Here is a 21,605-nt window from a genome sequence, read left to right on the forward strand (position 1 = left end):
CACGACGTGCAGTATTGGGAAACTGTGTAGTGTATAACTGGAACTAGTCTGATTGTGTTAACTTGTAAGTGATAGAGTGACCAACAAGTGTGACTGAGGGAGAGTGAATGAAAACCTACAACCTGTTTTCCAGTCAAAGACCAGGTCAGGGATGGAAAGAATGAAGCCCCCATCTTGCGGCGAGGATAGGAATTGTGCCGGCTGCCGAGGCCTGTCGTACTCCTCTGGGGCAATGATTAATGACTGATAGATGAAATGAAATGATAATGGAGTGTGTTGCTGGAATGAAAGATGACAGGGAAAACTGGAGTACCCGGAGAAAAACCTGTCCCGGCTCCGCTTTGTCCAGCACAAATCTCACATGGAGTGACCGGGATTTGAACGGAACCCAGCGGTGTAAGGCCGATGCGCTGCTGCCTGAGCCACAGAGGCTTTGACTGAGGGAGAGTACAACCTGTAAATTAGTGTGTCTGTTAGTGTACAAGGGCAAGTAGAATAAATCTTAGTCACAGAATTTAAAAGCTATCAGTTGTCTCTTTTATTTCCCCATCACATAACAATTCAGAAACTGAAAGTATCAGGGTCATAATATTTAAAAAAAAAGGTTTAATAAAATGGAAGAGACTTCTGGCAACTTTAGAAAACAGTTCTTACAAGGCCTGACTGATAATATGAATTCAAGAAACTCAAACACTAATAAATATTTCTAAAGATTGTGAAGTATTAATTCAAACATACTGGCCTAAAGGATGCAAAGAATTTGCTCTATATCATGATGACAGAATTCAGTGACTTGAAATTCAGTAAAAACCCATGATAAAAGTAATGCAGGTTCTATTGTTTAAAAATAAACCATTAACTATTCCAAATACTGTACATATTCATCATGAAGACACAAACTGAATTAATTTCTTTGTTAAGCGTATTGCATAATGACTTTGATTGCACATGTTGGCTTATGAAGATCTCGATTCTCAGTGCTGGCAACCAAGAATCAGTTACCGGCAGCTGGAAAATTTATAATTTCATTTATATTGGAATTACATACATAATAATACATACTTAAAATTGTAATCCCTTTGAATGGGAATGTTAGAATGTTCTTCAGTGAAATTCTATTCTCTCAAAAATGCTGACCAGCAATCCCAAGTCTTGCAGCATTTAGCAGGTAGTAAACATAAAATGGTCACTTTGCAAGCAACCTCCAGACAAGTTCTTTTAGGCAAAGCAACTTGCACTTCACATTGCTCCTTTTCAAGAAGCTCTGAACATTAGGCAGATTTATGCACAGTTTTTGTATCACCTGATATTTCTTACATCTAATGTTCCTTTTCATAAATTTAGATTGTACTGTAAGTCCCTGCAAGAAGACACTGGTGAAACTGAAATTTTTTTTTGTGTCAGTGTTATTCTTTTGATGAAATTTGCACAACTATCTTCTTGTGCCATTGAATGGTTCATCTGCCGGTATCATGTATTGTTCCGAGACAATAAACATCGGTTTGTGACAGAAAACTTGGAGAAAGTCTTCGTTGTTCACTGCAACAGCAAACTATTTTAACCCACCACCATCTCACCATCTCAACATGAGCGGTGAGTGATTTATAATAATACATACTTAAAATTGTGTAATATTTTCACGAGCGTGGCAATTCAACACTTAAATCAGATGGCTTAACCCTCGATATGTCAAAATCAATAGCCATAAATATAACACATGTAAATCTCTGGGAATCACCACTGTACATAAATACTGAAGCCTCTACTTGCTCCAATATGTTTGAAAGAGCACATTTGTTACCTCTGGGTAGACATTTCTGATAAACTTATATGAGAGTGTAAGAGAGAATGGGTAATGAATTGATGGATTGTTTGGATTTACTCATCAGGAGCGCTCTTCTGATAGCATAACAAAATTCAATGCTATCAGCCAGTTCATCTTACTGTCACTAATATATAGTTTCCATACTATCTACAAAATGAAAATTAATAATCTCTCCTAGCAAATCTTGGCAAAACGATAACACAAATGTAAGAAAATCCTACAACTTACTCTATATCATGATGAATTTGCTCTATATCATGATGACAGAATACATCCAAAAAAATGTAAAGGACCAAGATTATGTAAAGTGTGTGTGAATCATTCATCCAGCAGTTTAATGGTTGTGCTATCCTTGGAAGATCAAATAATGACTGCTTAAATGTAGTCCAAGACCTTACGAATGCTAGGATGGTTGTGGTGGTGATTATTGTTTTAAGAGGAAGTACAACTGGGCAACCATCCTCAAAAGCGAATGCTAGGAACTCACAGCGAAGGTGTGCTTTATATGAAGAATGACCATGGCATAGATGTGGCTCAATTCTAGACAGGAACTTGGTATTTCTGAATGGCGAGATGCCATTAAACTGTAGGGTGATGTAATGAGGGTTGTCCACAGGAGGAGTCAGGGTGGCATCCCTTGCAGACACAGCAATGAGAGTTAAACTCTTGCACACATTCTTGGCTCCTGACAGTATAAGGATCTCCTTAGGAATACATCGTTTGGTTAGGAGGAAGACAGCATCTGTCCTGACCATCAAAAACTTTGAGGTCTGTGATAATGTTCACCGCGTTGCAACTAATGAAAGCAATCTATGCCTTAATTATAGTTTAGCCCGGTGTGGAATATGGGAAACTACTGAAAACCATTTTCAGGACTGCTGACAGTGGTGTGAGAACCCACCATCTCTCAAATGCAAGCACACAGCAATGTGACCCAAACCACGCAGCCCACTTGCTCGGTAAACCTCAAAAATAGTTTGTGGGACATAAAACAAACAACAGTATTGTTATTACAGTAGTAGAACCTGAGTTAATTTGACATTTTACAATTGAATTCATGAATAATTCTAACTTTTCTCGCAATTCTTTGATTCTATACACCATTTTAAAACTTTGTGCTTAATTTGAATATTATGCTGTTTAATGTGAATTAAAAAAGACTCTAATATTAAAAACAAATGTTTAACAATGACAGAATGCTGCCTGGGTGCAAGAGAAAAGTAGTATAGAATCAGGAAACAGAACTGCAGTTGAATAGTTAATTTTCACAATCGCATTGTAGGCGGACAGCATTATCAAAAGCCATATAACACATGCGTGTACTCTGCAGCGGTCATAGATAATATAAACAAGGGGTCAGGAACGCGTTGTTTCGGACTAGTGAGCAGGCTTTCCCACTTACCGAAACTCGAAGTTCACTACCCAGAAAACTACGAGAGCGAATCAAAGAAGTAAGTTACGCTTCCAAGTTATGGCCATTTATGAAACCAACTACACATAGGCAACACAGCTATGACAACATACAATGTAAGTTCACTTTTCCACATTGTCCCTAAGAGAGCGTAAACATTTCTTGGAACTATCAACCAACTTTTCGATTGCGGATGTGTAGAAATCACCACCTTCAGCACTATGTAACCACCTGGAGACAGCTGCGTTCACCTCCTCATCATTTCGGAATCGTCGTCCACCGAGATCCTTTTTCAGCTTACTGAACACATGATAATCACACGGCCGTAAGTCTAGACTGTATGGAGGATGTTGCCATACCTCCCACTTGAATCGCTGCAGCAGTTTGGACGTTTGGAGGGCTGTGTGAGGTGTTGCATTATCGTGCAAGAGAATCACACTGGCGCTCAATTTTCCCTGTCACTCTTCTTTAATTGCCTTATGCAACCAGTTCAACGCTTGACAATACGAAGCCGAGTTGACTGTGTGCCTTTCAGCATAAATTCCAAGTGCAGCACACCCTCCTTGTCAAAGAACACTGCCGTATTACATTTTCTGCTGAAGGTTGGACCTTGGCCTTCTTTCTTGGTGCTGATGTGGTGTGCACCCATTCCACTGATGTTCTCTTTGTTTCGGGGACGAAGTGGAGGCTCCACATTTCATACCATGATGATTCACCACAGACATTTGTTGCCCTCCACAGAATACTGTTGCAAAAATGCCAGTGACGGTTGAAAGTGCTGTCCCTTGTGAACATCGGTGAGCAGACGTGGAACCCATTTTTGACAGTTTACCAAATCCAAGGTGCTGGTGAACAATGGAGCAACACACTGCCATATGAAATGTTCTGCATGCTGGCAATTTCCTGCAGTGTTATGCGCCGATTCTCTCTAATGATCCCAGCCACACGGTCAACATTTGCAATGGTACTGGACGTTGCGGGCCTGCCTTCACGATATTTGTCCGCAGGATCCATGCGTCCAGCGTCAAATTGCTTACACCATTTTACAATACCTGGGCAAGAAATTGCACGCTCACCATATACAGCAGTTATTTCACGATGAATGTCCATGCAACTGAGCCGTTTAGCCATAGAAATCTGATTGTTGCACGATCCTCCAATTTGGAGTGAACATCCAGTTGACGCGCCATTGAGCCTAGCCTACTCTGCACACACAACATGACAGAATACCACACTAACCTTCCTATCGGATGTGTCAGCAGTTAATGCGGCTTGCTCCACGTTGCCCACGGTCACGATACACAGCGTGTTCTCGCGGCAAACTAGTGTAATGTACTTTTAGATTCGCCCTCGTATTAAAGGAATATATCCTCAAGTAGCCAAGCTTCGCAATAACACTACAGTTTCTCTCAAAATAAAATTTCAATGTGTTACTCTGTGTTCAATACACAGTAAATACTGAAGAAATGTTAAGTACAGGGAGCAGCTGTATGGGACCCTGGGACCAATACCAAACAGGGCTCGTCAGATGGTACAAAGGCTGGAAGGTTAATAATTTCAATCCTAGAAGTAGTGTGACAAGAATGATAGAAAAACTTGGGTGGGAGACACAGGGGGTTAGAAGGGAAAGAAGCATGGTTACGTGCCATACGCAATGCCTATAAGAATAAGCCAGCTTGGAGAAAGTTAAACAGTCGACTAAAAAAAGGCCTGTTACATAAGCAGGACTGATCACCCGCATAAAGTGAATGGCAAACTGCAGAAATGTAACTATGGTGAATGTTGGTTCGCAAATCAGACTGCAGTAGTCTTCCCAAAAATGTAAGATGTTTGAAGAACAGATTCCAGTATTCCATAACTTTTTTGTAAATTTCTATATGATGGTATCCTATATAAATGTTAAGCACAATCTACTGTCAACTATAGTGATAAGGCCTTGGAACTTGTGAACTAGTATGTGATGATGATGTATTTACAATGTTAAGTTAGTAGTAAGTCAATGTACAACTCAATCTACAGTAACTCATAGTGCTAAGGCACTAGATATAGCAGTAGTAATTAAAAATTTAAAAATAAAATATAATAATAATAATAATAATCTTACTATATATACAAGGGTCGAGTCATAAGTCATGCTATTTTTTTCTTGCGAACAGGAGACAACACGGAAAATCTAAGATATGCACTTGGAAATATAGGGCATATACTTGTGCATAGTGCCTGAAGACAAATTCCGACTTCAGGAGATTCTCGTAGGAAAGTGACAGAACATAAGCCATTGGTAAACATTGTTTTATTATGGTATAAACAGCAAATACACAAGACTACATACAAAGGACAGGTCTCCACTGGTTACAGACCTTCGAAATAATCACCCAAGGTTTCCACTGTGCGTTGCCAGCGGTGAGGCAAATTGGCAGTTGATACTCTACCTCGTTTGAACGTCTCCACCCACCTCACTACTGTTCTATAGGGCATGGCATGCACACCTAATGCTTCCTGCAGTTCTGCATGGCATTGGCGTGCATTTCTGCTGCAGAGAACTGCTATTTTAATATACGATCGTTGCTCCTGCTTGTTGACTTCCATTTTGTGACGCTCTCACTCACACACTGAACTTGGGGGCATGCTTAGACTCACACTGTTGTTTACATACACCATCTAGTGGCATCATACACAAGTACATACCGTACGTTTCCAAATGCATATCTTAGACTTTCCGTGTTGTCTCCTATTCGCGAGAAAAATAATAGTTGCCATGACTTATGACTTGACCTACATATTTCTATAGGCAATCTGTTATTCCTAGGATTTTATAATTAGGATACATCTAAACAGAATAATTGTAATGTAGTTATTTTATCACTTAGTATTTTGCTTGCATTACTGTTACACTGATATGATTACCACAAAATAAGAGTGAACTATTAAACAACCACAGAGAAACGAGGCTCCAAAATGTGTATATCTTACCAGTGGGACCCGACATCTTTTCAATTTATTTCTTAAGCCACTACTAATTCTCCTATAAGCCACTTCACCAGTCTGAATGAGATCACTTTGTAGCTGCACATTTACTCCAGAAGCTTCCTTCCTCCTGCTTAATATCTGGTCCTGCTGGTCTTCAGGTGTGTTGACAAACTCTTCCCAAACCTAAAGCAAACATGAAAAGTGAATCCTCTTCAAATACTTTCCTCTAGCAATGAATTACATCCTTACATCTTGCAATAAAAATTACATGATGGAAGATCACCGGACAGATTTATTTAGGTAGCCAAAACAATATTCCTATTAATCACTTCACAAATCCTTTCAGTACAGTATTTGCACATAATACTAGACCACAGGTGCTCACACTGGGCATTCCATCCCGTGGGCACACAGCATTGAAAGTGGGCTGGCAAGCAGGCTATGAGCTTATGCTACTCAACCACAGCAACGTTGTGGTTACGTCACACGCCATGAAGGATGGGCAAAGTTCTGCCAGTCACCCTCGATCACTGCGGGGATACCCAAGCTTGAAATGGAGGCAGAAAGTAATGAAAGAAAAAAGGGCAGAAATCCACGTCATTTTCATTTTATATTTATTACGATTATAGCGTTTTATTTTAAATACTGTACCGCAATCAACATTTCGCTGAATAGTGGAGTAGGGCATTGTAGTCACAATTAAACGTCACTGCTCCACTTTCCTGCAAACTGTGATTGCTCTCTCTCTCTTCAATGTGACATATGCTTGCAACGTAAGCTGTCCGCATTTACATCAGGCCAGCCTGGCCGCATTGGGCTAGCCTCAATGGGTGCCCAACTGAGCACCTCTGTACTAGACCATAATATTTGTTTGGAAGTCTCTTTGCCAGAATCAGGGAAATTTACAATTTCCTTGAATTATTTATTACTCATCCCTCCATCTTTTACTATTCCATAACCCATAACACACACCTATGTACTAGCTGCCATGTAAGTTTCTCTCAACACCTGCTTGATTTGAAACTGAATATGATCACAAGTACTTCTTTTATAGTAACTTATTTCATTAAAAAGCCCATCTTCAAATTCTCGAGAGTGCTATAGGTTTCTGAATGACCCTGTTTCAAGCCTCACTAACATAAAGAGTATCACAAGGAACATCATCACCAGAGCTCCAGTCAAACTATTCTACAATTTCAGAACATGTTTTACCGAGCTCGATAGCTGCAGTCGCTTAAGTGCGGCCAGTATCCAGTAATCGGGAGATAGTGGGTTCGAGCCCCACTGTCGGCAGCCTTGAAGATGGTTTTCCGTGGTTTCCCATTTTCACACCAGGCAAATGCCGGGGCTGTACCTTAATTAAGGCCATGGTCGCTTCCTTCCAATTCCTCGGCCTTTCCTATCCCATCGTCGCCATAAGACATATCTGTGTTGGTGCGACGTAAAGCAAAAAAAGAACATGTCTTGTCTTACTTGAGCTAGAACAATCAACTAGTGGTTCTGTCTCAAAGCACTGACCAATTCTTCTTCAGCCATTGAACAACAAATAATGTATTATGCCACAGTATTTATGTCTCCCAAATCTCATCTTCCTACATGGAAAACGACAACACTACTACCAACAGAAAGGAAAGACAAACATATCCCAACAAGAACAATAATATGAACATAAAAGGTTTTATAAGAACACACAACAGTTTTCTCGTCCACTAGAGATTCACAATCAGAAACAATGGAAGAAAGCATATTAAAAGAAGAAAGGTAATCCACCATCAACAGTCTGTTACAGCAACAATATTATAATAGTATATGACTGTATACTAAGTGACACTGTTTTCTATAAGCTGTGAACTAGCCCTCATTTACACTAGAATGTCTGGTATTTCAGGTGAACCACTGGGAAAAATATCAGAGACTGTTTTGAGATATTTATGACCAGTGCAAATGTTCTCACTTGATAATACTGTTTTGTAAAACAGGAGTGATTGAACTCTGTTCAATGTTGGATTAAGCTGTTCCTTCACAACAATTTCTAAGTCTGCGCCATGGCGTCAGGTTTTATTTCAGTCACTGATGACAACAAAAAATTGATAATTTCCTGTATTATTGATGTAGAATATCTCACCTTGTACAAAGACATCCAATCTGCCCAATGATAATGACTGCTATATTACATCAATAGTCTTTGATTTCCAATCTTTACATTTACAAGCCACATCAAGATGAAATATTGTCCAGCATTCAAAATTATCAGGATTTGTAAAGGTCTTGTAATTTTTCATTTTTCTTTCAATTAATTCTCCCATTGCACTATTTAGATATAAAAATTAATGATTTAAAATTGGAAATAATAGCTGAATTTTTTGACAGAGCCAGGAACATCTTTCCTGAACAAAGAGGAGACCACTCATTCAACAGTGTTGTCTTTGTTTGATAAGTACATCCATTTGCTGCGAATTATTCAGCGTGAATTCCAACAATGGTGGTATTCTTGAAACAATGGTAAACAGTAGAAGCAACCGTATCTTTGGAGTTTTTTGAAATTTCAGTTTCATTCAAAAAAAAAAAAAAAATTTTTTTGAATGATCTTGAACAACAGTGAAATGATAAGACTAATGACTGCCAGCAGTAACATACAGATCAGTCTGATATAGAAAGCAGACAAAATCCCTTTTGGTAATCAGAAGATAGTCATTATGTTCACAACTGACTGAAAAAATAATGGAATTTGTGTGGAAAAAAGTACAGTACATACACACACTCTTTCTCTCTCTCTTCATTACATTAAATTCAGTGCTGACGTAAGCCCTTACTGATTATCTTAACCTGATCTTTCCTCAACAGTTTATAAAATGCCTTAGTTTTAACAGCAAGTATTTAATCAGATTTCAAAATGACTACAGTATCTTTCCTGTGTCAACCTCTGTTTTTATGTTTCATATAACTAGAGGATACACCAGTTCAAAAACTATCAAATTCCTTATTTAATCGAGTACTGAAAAAAATCCAGAAAAAATGTTTTCACTTTCAGCTCACTGGATGCCAATACAATCCATCATATTATTTATCTTCATTGCATAAGTAACACTTAAATTATGATTCTGACCTGCAGTAATGTAATCCAGTAGCCTTAAACGTCTTTACAAATGCAATCACCAAATTCTGTCTGGAATTGTAATACTTGGGTGCTTGTTTCCACTGCTATTTTCTAGTGAGGAAGTTCCAATACTGAGAAATCAAGCAGTAATGATTTAATTTGTTGTTTCTTGCAACCCAAAACATCAAGGAGTGGTTCCCTAAAGACAGAAACTTAAAAGGTTACATATTTCTCACACAGAACTAAAAGGATAAATACCACCCTGTCTTCTTTTCTTGGTTAATGTTTGGTGGCAGCAGATATCTCTAAACAGGTCAAGATAAAAATGTTCTACAATGTCTTGTCCGCAGAGGCATCAAATGCTCCTACGTCCTTTATTATCAAAGAGTGAAGATGACAAGATAGTAGAAAAGATAACAAAATCCAAAAATTTAAAATGTCTATTTTAAAGTGTTTTGGATCTGTGGTGTCAGATGACAAGTCAACTTATCCCAGAGGTAAACTCAGGTGTTAATGCAGCCTGGAAGAAGTGGTAATCAATGCTAGGCATCATCTGTGCTTGCTAAATGAAAGAAAACTGCAAACCGAAGATCTCTCATACCACCACACTTTAAAGTAAAGAATGCTGGTTGCCTATGGCAAAAACCCAGGAAGCTCACTAAAAATCCAGAACTAAAAGATCCTCAGATAGTCATCTTAGATTACTAGATTGGATTATATTAACAATTTAGATATAAGGAAACAATCTGACCTTGTCCTGATTCAGTTCAGGAGGTAATTACTGTTAATGTGAGAAAGCTATTTATGATGACTATGACAAGAACTTAACGGTCATACATCATTTGCACAGGTTTCAATATATAAATAATTAGACCTCGCAGCCAAAGTTGAAACCATCATATTGCCTGTTTCATCATTGATGCAGCCAGCTTTCGAGAGATAGTGGTTATGAACCCCACTGTGGTTTCCCATTTTCACACTATGTAAATCAATCAATCAATCAATCAATCAATCAATCAATCAATCAATCAATCAATCAATCAATCACCTATATGCATTTAGGACAGTTGCCCAGGTGGCAGATTCCCTATCTGTTGTTCACCTAGTCTTTTCTTAAACAACTGCACACAATTTGGAAATTTATTAAACATCTATCTCCCTTGGTAAATAATTCCAATCCCTAACTCCCCTTCTTATGAACAAATATTTGCCCTAATTAGTCCTCTTGAATTTCAACTTTACATTCATATTATGGTTCATGGTGTGGGTTACAGTAGTCACGTCCTAGTTCGTGAACCACGGGCAACGGCTGAGTGGCCTAGTAAGTGGTCTGAGAGTCGGAATACTAGTTGCTATTGAATGGGAGTGAGCATCTCAGACATATTCTGAGTCATTGCCCTCCTTGTGCTCAGGCGGCTAGGACTATACAATACACCAGTGGTCCCTAACCTGTTAGAGGAGAGATCCTCACTTGGACTATGTGTAAGTAGGGTAGCATCCTGCTTCATGAATTTACCGAGCTCAGAACATTTTAAGCAAGCCTCGGACCTATGGGAGTAAAGGAGTCCCACTCCCATTTCACAGGCGAGAGACTACTTGGAAACAACTTAGCGAATGAAATGGAATTCGATGGGGAGCTATCAATATTTATGGAGCTTATGGAAGAAAGACAGTAGAACTGGGTGAGTCAGCAAAGAGGATGCATTTGGATGTGCTAGGAGTAAGTGATATTCGCGTAAGGGGAGATAACGAGGAAGAGATAGGAGATTAAAAAGTGTACTTGACGGGTGATAAAAAGTGAAGGGCAGAGTATGGGCTAGGGCTGTTCATCAGGAATACTAATGCAGGCAACATTTCTGTTAGGCACGTATATGAGTGAATGATGTGGGTAGATTTGGCAGTAGGAGGAATTAGGACGAGAATTGTCTCAGTGTATATACCATATGAGGGTGCAGATGGGGATGAAGTTGACAAGTTTAATGAAGCATTGAGTGACATCGTAGTCAGGGTCAACAGCAAGGATAGGATAGGATAGTGCTAATGGGTGATTTCAATGCAAGAGTTGGAAATGGAATGGAGGGATACGAAAGGGTGATTGGTTAATGTGGGGAAGATATGGAGGCTAATGGGAATGGGAAGCATTTGCTGGACTTCTGTGCTAGTATGGGTTTAGCAGTTATGAATACATTCAAGCATAAGGCTATTCACCGCTACATACGGGAGGCTAGGGGTACCAGATCCATAAGAGACTATATCTTAACCGACTTCGAATTCAGGAAGTCTGTTAGGAATGTACGGGTTTTTCGGGGATTTTTCGATGATACAGACCACTAACTGATCTGTAGTGATCTAAGTATCTCTAGGCCTAGGGTAGAGAAAGTGAAATCTATCCGCAAACAAATAAGGGTAGAAAATTTCCAGGACGAGGAAATTAGACAGAAATACATGGATATGATTAGTGAGAAGTTTCTAACAGTAGACAGTAAGCAGGTTCAGGATATAGAAAGTGAATGGGTGGCATACAGGGATGCTGTAGTAGAAACAGCAAGGGAATGCCTAAGAACAACTGTGTGTAAAGATGGGAAAAGGCGAACATCTTGGTGGAATGATGGAGAGCAGCTTGTAAACGTAAAAAGAAGGCTCATCAGAAATGGCTCCAAACAAGGGCCGAGGCAGACAGGGATTTGTATGTAGATGAAAGAAACAGAGAGAAACAAATAGTTGTTGAATCCAAAAAGAAGTCGTGGGAAGATTTTGGTAATAACCTGCAAAGGCTTGGTCAAGCAGCAGGGAAACCTTTCTGGACAGTAATAAAGAATCTTAGGAAGGGAGGGGAAAAAGGAAATGAACAATGTTTTGAGTAATTCAGGTGAACTCATAATAGATCCCCAGCAATCACTGGAGAGGTGGAGGGAATATTTTGAACATAATCTCAATGTAAAAGGAAATCATCCTGGTGGTATTGCAAACAGCCAAGCTCATGGGGAGGAGGAAAATGATGTTGGTGAAATTACGCTGGAGGAAGTGGAAAGGATGGTAAAAAAACTCCATTGTCATAAGGCAGCAGGAATAGATGAAATTAGACCTGAAATGGTGAAGTATAGTGGGAAGGCAGGGATGAAATGGCTTCATAGAGTAGTAAAATTAGAGTGGAGTGTTGGTAAGGTACCTTCAGATTGGACAAAAGCAGTAATTGCACCTATCTATAAGCAAGGGAACAGGAAGGATTGCAACAAATATCGAGGTATCCACAGGCAAAGTATTCACTGGCATCTTGGGAGGGAGGGTGCGATCAGTTGTTGAGTGGAAGTTGGATGAAAACCAGTGTGGTTTGGGACCACAGAGAGGCTGTCAGGATCAGATTTTCAGTATGCGCCAGGTAATTGAAAAATGCTACGAGAGGAATAGGCAGTTGTGTTTATGTTTCGTAGATCTAGAGAAAGCATATGACAGGGTACCAAGGGAAAAGATGTTGGCTATACTGGGGGACTATGGAATTAAAGGTAGATTACTGAGCTCAATAGCTGCAGTCGCTTAAATGCGGCCAGTATCCAGTATTCGGGAGATAGTAGGTTCGAACCCCACTGTCGGCAGCCCTGAAAAATGGTTTTCTGTGGTTTTCCATTTTCACACCAGGCAAATGCTGGGGCTGTACCTTAATTAAGGCCACGGCCGCTTCCTTCCCACTCCTAGCTCTTCCCTGTCCCATCGTCGCCGTAAGACCTATCTGTGTCGGTGCGACGTAAAGCAACTAGCAAAAAAAAAAGGTAGAGTATTAAAATCAATCAAAGGCATTTATGTTGACAATTGGGCTTCAGTGAGAATTGATGGTAGAATGAGTTCTTGGTTCAGGGTACTTACAGGGGTTAGGCAACGCTGTAATCTTTCACCTTTGCTGTTCGTAGTTTACATGGATCATCTGCTGAAAGGTATGAAATGGCAGGGAGGGATTCAGTTAGGTGGAAATGTAGTAAGCAGTCTGGCCTATGCTGACGACTTGGTCTTAATGGCAGATTGTGCCGAAAGCCTGCAGTCTAATATCTCGGAACTTGAAAATAGGTGCAATGAGTACGGTATGAAAATTAGCCTTTTGAAGACTAAATTGATGTCAGTAGGTAAGAAATTCAACGGAATTGAATGTCAGATTGGAGATACAAAGTTAGAACTGGTCTATAATTTCAAGTATTTAGGTCATGTGTTCTCCCAGGTTGGTAATATAGTAAGTGCGATTGAATCAAGGTGTAGCAAAGCTAATGCAGTGAGCTCGCAGTTGCGATCAACAGTATTCTAAAGGAGAACAATAAAACTTTGATTTCCACCTATTCAATACTTTAAAAGCAATTATAAAATTAGGATCTCATCCTTATTTTTGGCTAAATTATTAAGAACATAGGACATAAAAGGACTATGTTTGTGGTTGAGATACGTAGACGATACCTTTGTTATAATAGATAGCAAACTTAATGACAGTGATAATATATTAAACTTTTTAAATAACCTAGACCAAAGAGTGAAATTCACTAAGGAGGAAGAAAATAATAATTCGTTAAACTTTTGAGATATTACAGTAAAACGAACAAAAAATAAATTTAACTTTCAGATTTATAGAAAGCCATCTTACAACCCAATAGCTATTAAAACAGATTCCCTACACCCAAAATCACAGAAACAAGCCTCTTTTTTTAGTCTAATATACAGAGCCTTCAAAATGCCACTTTCTGAAAATAGTTTAAAGAAAGAAATTCAATTTATAAAAGACTTAGCTTCAGTCAACGGTTATAATATAGATGTGGTCAACAAAATCATTAATAGAGTGAAATTGAAACTAGCCACTAACCTTATTCCGATCAAAACTGAAAAACCAAATTTCGCAACATTTACATTCACCAACCCAGCAGTATACCAAATCACGAAACCGATCAAAAAACGGCAAATCAATATTGCATTTAGAACACAAAATACAAATAGAAATATATTTTTCAACCACAATAGTGTAAATTCACGCAACAACAAAAACCAAAGTTCAGGAATCTATAACCTAATTTGTTCAGATTGTGGTTTTTCTTACGTTGGCCAAACTGGCAGAAGTTTTATAACTAGATATTTGGAACATGTAAATGCAGCTAAACATAACAATTTTTCCGCAATGAGTAATCATATGCAAGAAAAAGTACACCATTTTACCACAATAGAAAAAGATTTAAAAATAATCAGAAAGGTCGATAAAGGAAAATTAATGAATGAGCTAGAGAACATACATATCTACCCAGACAAATATTTCAATAGAGATAAAAACCTGAACGACGAAATAGGGATCAAAAACCTATTAATAGAACAAATTCCGAAGTTAATACAAACATTCAAACTCAATAGCACAAAACTGACAAACAATTTTATCCTGAATAATAATAATAGTCAATCTACGAATATACAAACACCCCTCCACACAAATTCTGAACATTCCCCTCCAAGAATCACGTCATTCGCTAGAACGCCACCCTCTGTTACCTCCCCTCCCAATGCCCCGCAGATACGGAGACACACATACAACATGAGGAGCGCAAGTAGTCGTCAAACAGCTGAGTGCACTAATGTAAATGCAGGCAGAAGTAGAAAGGGTAAGTGCTGATCCTTCAACATTAGCTTCTTCAACTTTTAAACCATCTAACATATTTTAACAAAAATATTTTCCTGTTACAGAGATGTCAACAAACTTACTTTCGTAAAATTCGATGAAGTTACCACTTGCTTATCATCAAAACTTGACTGTCACCATTTGACTGAGTTCTTGCTAACGTTTGTAGAACTGCTCTACACTGTTAAAGTCTACAAGCAAGTCGTGAATTTGAAAAATTGGATGTTGAATATTTGAAGTGCGACAAATTTATAACCTATAATCAACAGTGTGCTTCATTTTGTTAATTTACGGACGAAAAGAATGTTAGTCACGCCTAAACTCAGCTGTTTTGAGAGTGCACTAAGATTTTATATCCATAAGGTACAACGTGTGGTAAAGCCAATAGTAACAAAAAGATTTTAATGTGTATTCCAACAAATAATTTTAAGATATTCAACAACTTTAACAGATTGTAAATGTATTTATACATGACTAACTTGTGACATTGTATTTCAAATATTAGAACAAGATTTTAAAGTTTCAAACACTACAAATAGTTATACTGTTTTAATAAGACGACGTAATATATAATGTTTTATATTCAAAAGAATTTTAATAGTTATTATGATTAAGTCTGTTAGCAGTAAACAGTAAGTGCAAGTTATAGAATAAAATTACCGGTTTTAACATAGTTAAAAATGTGTATAGCAGAAAGATGTTCAAAAATTGAACGAAACATGTCCTATGTTTTTAATAATTTAGCAATAAAATAAGGATGAGATCCTAATTTTATTATTGCTTTTAAAGTATTGAATAGGTGGAAATAAAAGTTTTATTGTTCTCCTTTAACTGAATATCAATACGGAAAAATGAGGATAGTACCCTGCAACAGTATTCTGTAAGAATTCTTACATCGGCCTGTTTTCAGACCAAATTTGCTGTACGGGAGCGAAAGCTGGGTTGATTCAGGATATCTTATTCATGAGTTAGAAGTAACAGACATGAAAGTAGCCAGAATGATTGCTGATACAAACACGTGGGAACAATGGCAGCAGGGTACTCCGAATGAGGAGATAAAGGCTAATTTAGGAATGAACTCAATGGATGAAGCTGTACGCATAAACCGGCTTCGGTGGTGGGGTCAGGTAATGAGGATGGAGGAGGATAGGTTACCTAGGAGAATAATGGACTCTGTTATGGAGAGTAAGAGAAGTAGAGGTAGACCAAGACTACGATGGTTAGACTCAGTTTCTAACGATTTAAAGATAAGAGGTATAGAACTAAATGAGGCCACAACTTTAGTTGCAAATCGAGGATTGTTGCAACGTTTAGTAAATTCACAGAGGCTTGAAGACTGAACGCTGAAAGGCATAACAGTCTATAATGATAATGTATGTATGTATGTATGTATGTATGTATGTATGTATGTATGTATGTATGTATGTATGTATGTATGTCAGATGTCCCATTCTTTAGAGCCAGAAAAACTGTCTGGGATGTGGTGCTAGTACGGCAGCATTATGCAAGAAAATGATACAATAAATTCATTGTCAGTTAACCCTTCTGAAGATAAAATCACCAAATATCTGAAAGAAGATCCGTTATCCCTCCTTTCAAATGTTTGCAATTACTGACAAAAAACCTACAAAGCTTCCAAAGCTGCGAATACCACACAATCAACAGTACGAACAAATTATTCAATTCCGAGGCCTATAAGCTAAATTGCAATAAATGTCTGGCAAGTTATGAGGGACACACACAGATAAATTTAATACATGTTACATTGATCATTCAAAGGTAGTTAGATTTTTTAAAAATCTGCGATGGGCCAACGTATGATGAATACTAAGCGATTTTTTAAATACAATGTTTTTCGCTTTTATATCGAATACGTCATTAAAAGCATGCCATAATAAACAGTTTCGACTACATGTCTTTTGTGTCAGTACTCTGATACTTTCATTCATGAAATAAAATAGTAAAATACAATTTTTAAAATACAATATGATTTATTAAATATTAATATTTTTATGTTAATATTTCAATATTTGTATACTGTAAAATAAATTAAGATATATTATGGTATGTAGTTCTAGTTAGAATCTTTCCTCAAACCAAATGTTTAAAAAAGCATTCAACACTATTTAAAAAATCAAATGAATTGTAAGACAGTAACAGTGATTATAAGTTTTGTTAAAAAAAAGGAAAGAATTAGCTGAAAAGACAAGGTTTGCACTTTTTTTTTTATAATTCATAGTTTCAGGTGGCTAAAATAAAATAAAAATGTATTTTTTTCTCCACAATGTGGAGGGGGAAACTGCCCCCCTTCCCCCAATCGCCACTACTGACAACAAAAGTCAAACTGGTATGCTAACAATATTCTACAAATAATTAATTATGAAAAATCTCTATGTGATATGCAAAAAATTAATGTTTGTATCTATGCACTGTTCATATGACCTAAATTCACATAACCTGTCTCAGGATGCAAAACTGTTGCAGACTTTTGTTACTGTCATCAATCATCATCTGTAATCATATTAACAGAAGAAAATAGGAAGCTTCCATTTATAAACACAATAATGTTATTTGATCCTGTTCAAAATTTAAAGTTAGGAACCAACCTGCATAGCATCCTCATTTTCAAATAAAGAGGAAAATCCTCTTGATGCTTCTGGTATGAAATCACTTATGGATATTTCTGTCAACTCTTCATCTTCAACCAACGTCTCGAGTTGTGAAACTGTGAAACAGGGCAGGAACAACGTAAGTAAGCCATGCTTCATTTGAAGCCCTGAAGTAATAAAGAGGTATACTGTCAATACTGACCGTTTTCGTAACGGCGGTTGCGCTTCTTTCCTGGTCGCCTCCTAGGGCTCCCGAACGATATGGGAATGGGACGAACCCTCCGCCGATGACGGTTCAGTGTTCTAGGATTAACAGGAGGTGGAACAATATCTGAAGATCCTGATCCCACATCCTCATCCTCTTCACTTAGATGTGGAATGCTAAAAGATAAGAGGATAAATAACTTCACAAGCATACAGTCTTGACCGAAATGATTGCCATTTTACCATGTAATTCAGTTAATCTGCCAGATGCCCTCCATGGAACAAAAGTGACATCAAAATTGCAGAAATTAATAAAACAAAAGCCTGGAAAGACTGGAAAAGGTCGCCTCCTGAAGACAGCTACAGTATAAAACTTTTTCTGACCTTCGCAAACACCACAAACAGCTTCTAAAATGGGATTACCAGGACTACATTAACTCTGCCTGCCTATAAGTGAGAAGTAATAGCAAGAGATTCTGGTCTCCAATAAACAACAGGAAAAATACAAAGCATGTACCAGACACAGTGACTGGGGGTGATAATTTAGCCAATGGTAGCAATAGACCAGAAATTTTCAACGATTACTTTGCATCTACTTTTGCTCCACCTGTTCAGTTCCCAGATTTTCCGTATACTGATTCTGTTCCTTCTCATACTCTTGGTAATCTTTCCACCTCTGAATCAGAAGTCTATTCTTTACTTTCCGGCCAGAAAATTAACCTACTGGTCCAGATGGCCTCAGACCTGTCTTCCTTAAGAATACCGCTATGACTCTTGCCCATTCTACGGCTGTTATATTTAACCGTTGCTTCTTAGCTGGCTACTTTCCTGACTACTAGAAAATCGCTAACATCATTCTGATTTTTAAAAGTGGAAAGAGGTGTGATGTCAAAAACTATTGCCCAATTTCTTTATTACCCACCCTGTCACTCATCTGTGAAAAGATTATCCACCAGTGTCTCCTTTCTTTCACCCTTCCTTATATATTGTCCCAGCAGCATGGTTTTCTTCCTGGTAGCTCCTGAATAACTAATCTGGCTGTTATTCTCCAGCGTGCAACATCTGCTCTTAATGCCGGTTCTCAGCTGGATGTGTGCTACATTGATATTGCAAAAGCTTTTGATACCGCAGACAACGCACTTCTTTCCGATAAAATCTCAGAACGTTTTAATCTCCATGGTCACTTCCTAATTCTCCTACAGAGCTTCCTCAATACCAGAACTAAGCGTGTGGTTTTTGATTGGTTCTGTTCGACTCTTGTTATGGTACATTCTGGCGCCGTATAGGACAGTGTCCTAGGTCCCCTTCATTTTGTTCTATTTATTGATGACCTCAATAATACTATATCATCTGTTTCTTGTGAAATTCTACTATTTGCAGATGACTGTAAAATATTCAAACAAATTGATTCTTCATCAGACGTAAACTCTTTACAGAGTGGGCTTAACTCACTCTCTGAATAGTGCTCTACATCCTTATTGCTGTTATATTTAACCATTGCTTCTTAGCTGGCTAAGCCTAATCCTAGTAAGTGTTCCTCTATTTTGATCACGGTTCGTAAATCTTCTATTGTTAGTAAATACTCCCTCCTCGCTAATAACCCATTCCCAACTCTAACAGAACAAACTGACTTAGGAGTGTTGTTTGAGAGTAAATTGTTATTTGCCCCCCCATATACAAAAGATAACTTCACGAGCAATGTCACTTCTCAGTTTGTTGTACAGATTTTCTGACGTCACCAATATCCACGTCCTCAGAACCTACTATGTATCTTGCATCCTACCGATTATTGAATTTGCATCTACCATTTGGTCTACCTCTTCACCTACTAATCTGAATCACACTGACCGTGTGCAGGCATTCTTCTGTGCCATTATTAGAGCCAGAGTATCTGATTGTCGAAACTTAAAACTTGTCCTCGGACACTCGTGGCACTAAAAGCCATACGCCATTTCATTTCAGAGCCAGAGTATCTGATTGTCGAAACTTGAGCAACAATCAGATACTGGATAAGTTAAACCTTCGCCCGTTATCTACTTGCAGGAAAGTAGCCGACCTTACATCTATATAATATATAATATAATAATAACTTGTCCTGACTGATTAATCATCGCCAAGGCAAAACTACTGGACATAAAGGAATGAAATTTTGGTGACACATTCGTGTTACAATGCAGGTGCTCACTAAGGGAGGATTTTTGTATATCCCGTTGCTAAGGGGGTGAAAAGGGGGGTAAATTTTTAAAAACCTATATCTAAAAAAAACTGAACAGTTTCAAGACATGAAAATTGGTATCGGGAATCCCGTTTAAAAATAAAGAAACGCATACTTTTTTGTTTTCGGAAAATACCCTTAAGGGGGGTGAGAAAAGGTAAAAAAGGGGTTGAATACCTTTTATGACGATACTTATATTTCAAAAACTTAAGATGTTACAGACATGAAAATTGGTATTTGGAATCTCCCTTAAAAATAAGGAAACAAGTATGCTTCATTTTTCGGAAATTCACTTATGGGGGCGGGGAGGGGGTGAACGGGTATGAGAAAAGGGGGTGAATTATAAAAATGAGTATATCTACAGTATATCTAAAAAACGTAACATGTTTCAGACATGAAAAAGGGTATTTAGAATCTCCTGTAAAAGTAAAGAAACATGCATAATTTGTTTTTGGAAAATACACATAAGGGGAAGAGAAAAGGGGGTGAATTTTTAAAATCAGCATATCTACAGTATATCTCAAAAACTTGACATCTTACAGACGTGAAAATTTGTATTTGGAATCTTCTTTAAAAATAAAAAGTCACGTATTTTTTGTTTTTGGAGAAACCTGTTAAGGGGGGATAAAAAGGACTGAAAAAGAGGTTGGATTCTTTTTATGAGGATACTAATATCTCAAGAACTGAAGATGTTACATTCATGAAAATGGGTATTTGGAATCTCCTTTATAAATAATGAAACACATACTTTTTGATTTCGGAAAATCCACTTAAGAGGGGAAGGGCGAAAGAAAGTGGAAAAATTATTTATGAATTATTTTTATGAGGATACTTATATTTTTTTAAAAACGGAAGGTTACAGACGTGAAAATCGGCATTTTGAATCTCCTTTAAAAATAAAGAAACACATATTCTTTTGTTTTTTGAATATCCACTTAAGGAGGTGGGTAAAACGAAGTGAAAAATGAGTTGAATTCTTTTCATGAGGATACTTATACCTCAAAAACTGACGATGTTACAGAGGTGAAAATTGATATCCGGAGTCTCCTTTAAAAATAAAGGAATATGTATTTCTTTGTTTTTGGAAAATCCACTTAAGGGAAAAATAAAGGAATACGTATTTCTTTGTTTTTGGAAAATCCACTTAAGGGGGTTGAAAGAATTGAAAAATTAGTTGAATTATTTGTATGAGGATACTTATATCGAAAAAACGAAAGATGTTATAGACATGAAAATTGGTATTTCGAATCTCCGTTAAAAATAAAGGAACAGGTATTTTTTTGTTTTCGGAAAATCGACTAAGGTGGAGGGTGAAAATAAGTAAAGGCGTTGAATTCTGTTTATGAGGATACTCACATCTCAGAAACTGAAGATGTTACAGATGTGAAAGTTGGTATTTTGAATCTCCTTTAGAAATAAAGAAACACGTGAAGAAGCTGAATTCCTTTTATAAGGATACTTACATCTCAAAAACTGAAGATGTTACAGACGTTAACAATGGTATTTGTTTTCTGAAAGGTCACTTAAGTGGGGGAGAGGTTGGTGGGGGGTGGGGGGTGGGGGTGAGGGGAACGGGTTGAATTCTTTTTATGAGGATACTTATATTTCAAAAACTGAAGATGTTACATTCTTGAAAATG

General features: G+C 37.7%; 1 protein-coding gene across 2 annotated transcripts in view; it reads right to left on the reverse strand.

Annotated features, from left to right (window-relative positions):
• Window positions 1-21,605, reverse strand: part of LOC136862713 (R3H domain-containing protein 4) — a 123,808-nt gene that overhangs the window by 63,147 nt on the left and 39,056 nt on the right. The window contains exons 2-4 of one of the 2 annotated variants that reach the window (XM_067138931.2): window positions 17,750-17,928; window positions 17,545-17,663; window positions 6,210-6,389 (exon numbers count right to left, since the gene is read on the reverse strand). In XM_067138931.2, the coding sequence (XP_066995032.2) occupies window positions 6,210-6,389; window positions 17,545-17,663; window positions 17,750-17,928 (478 nt within the window). The remainder of the gene's footprint in view (window positions 1-6,209; window positions 6,390-17,544; window positions 17,664-17,749; window positions 17,929-21,605) is intronic. The other variant, XM_067138932.2, reaches the window with a different exon arrangement.

This window comes from Anabrus simplex, chromosome 2, assembly GCF_040414725.1.
Source record: "Anabrus simplex isolate iqAnaSimp1 chromosome 2, ASM4041472v1, whole genome shotgun sequence".
In the NCBI taxonomy this organism is placed as follows: Eukaryota; Metazoa; Arthropoda; class Insecta; order Orthoptera; family Tettigoniidae; genus Anabrus; species Anabrus simplex.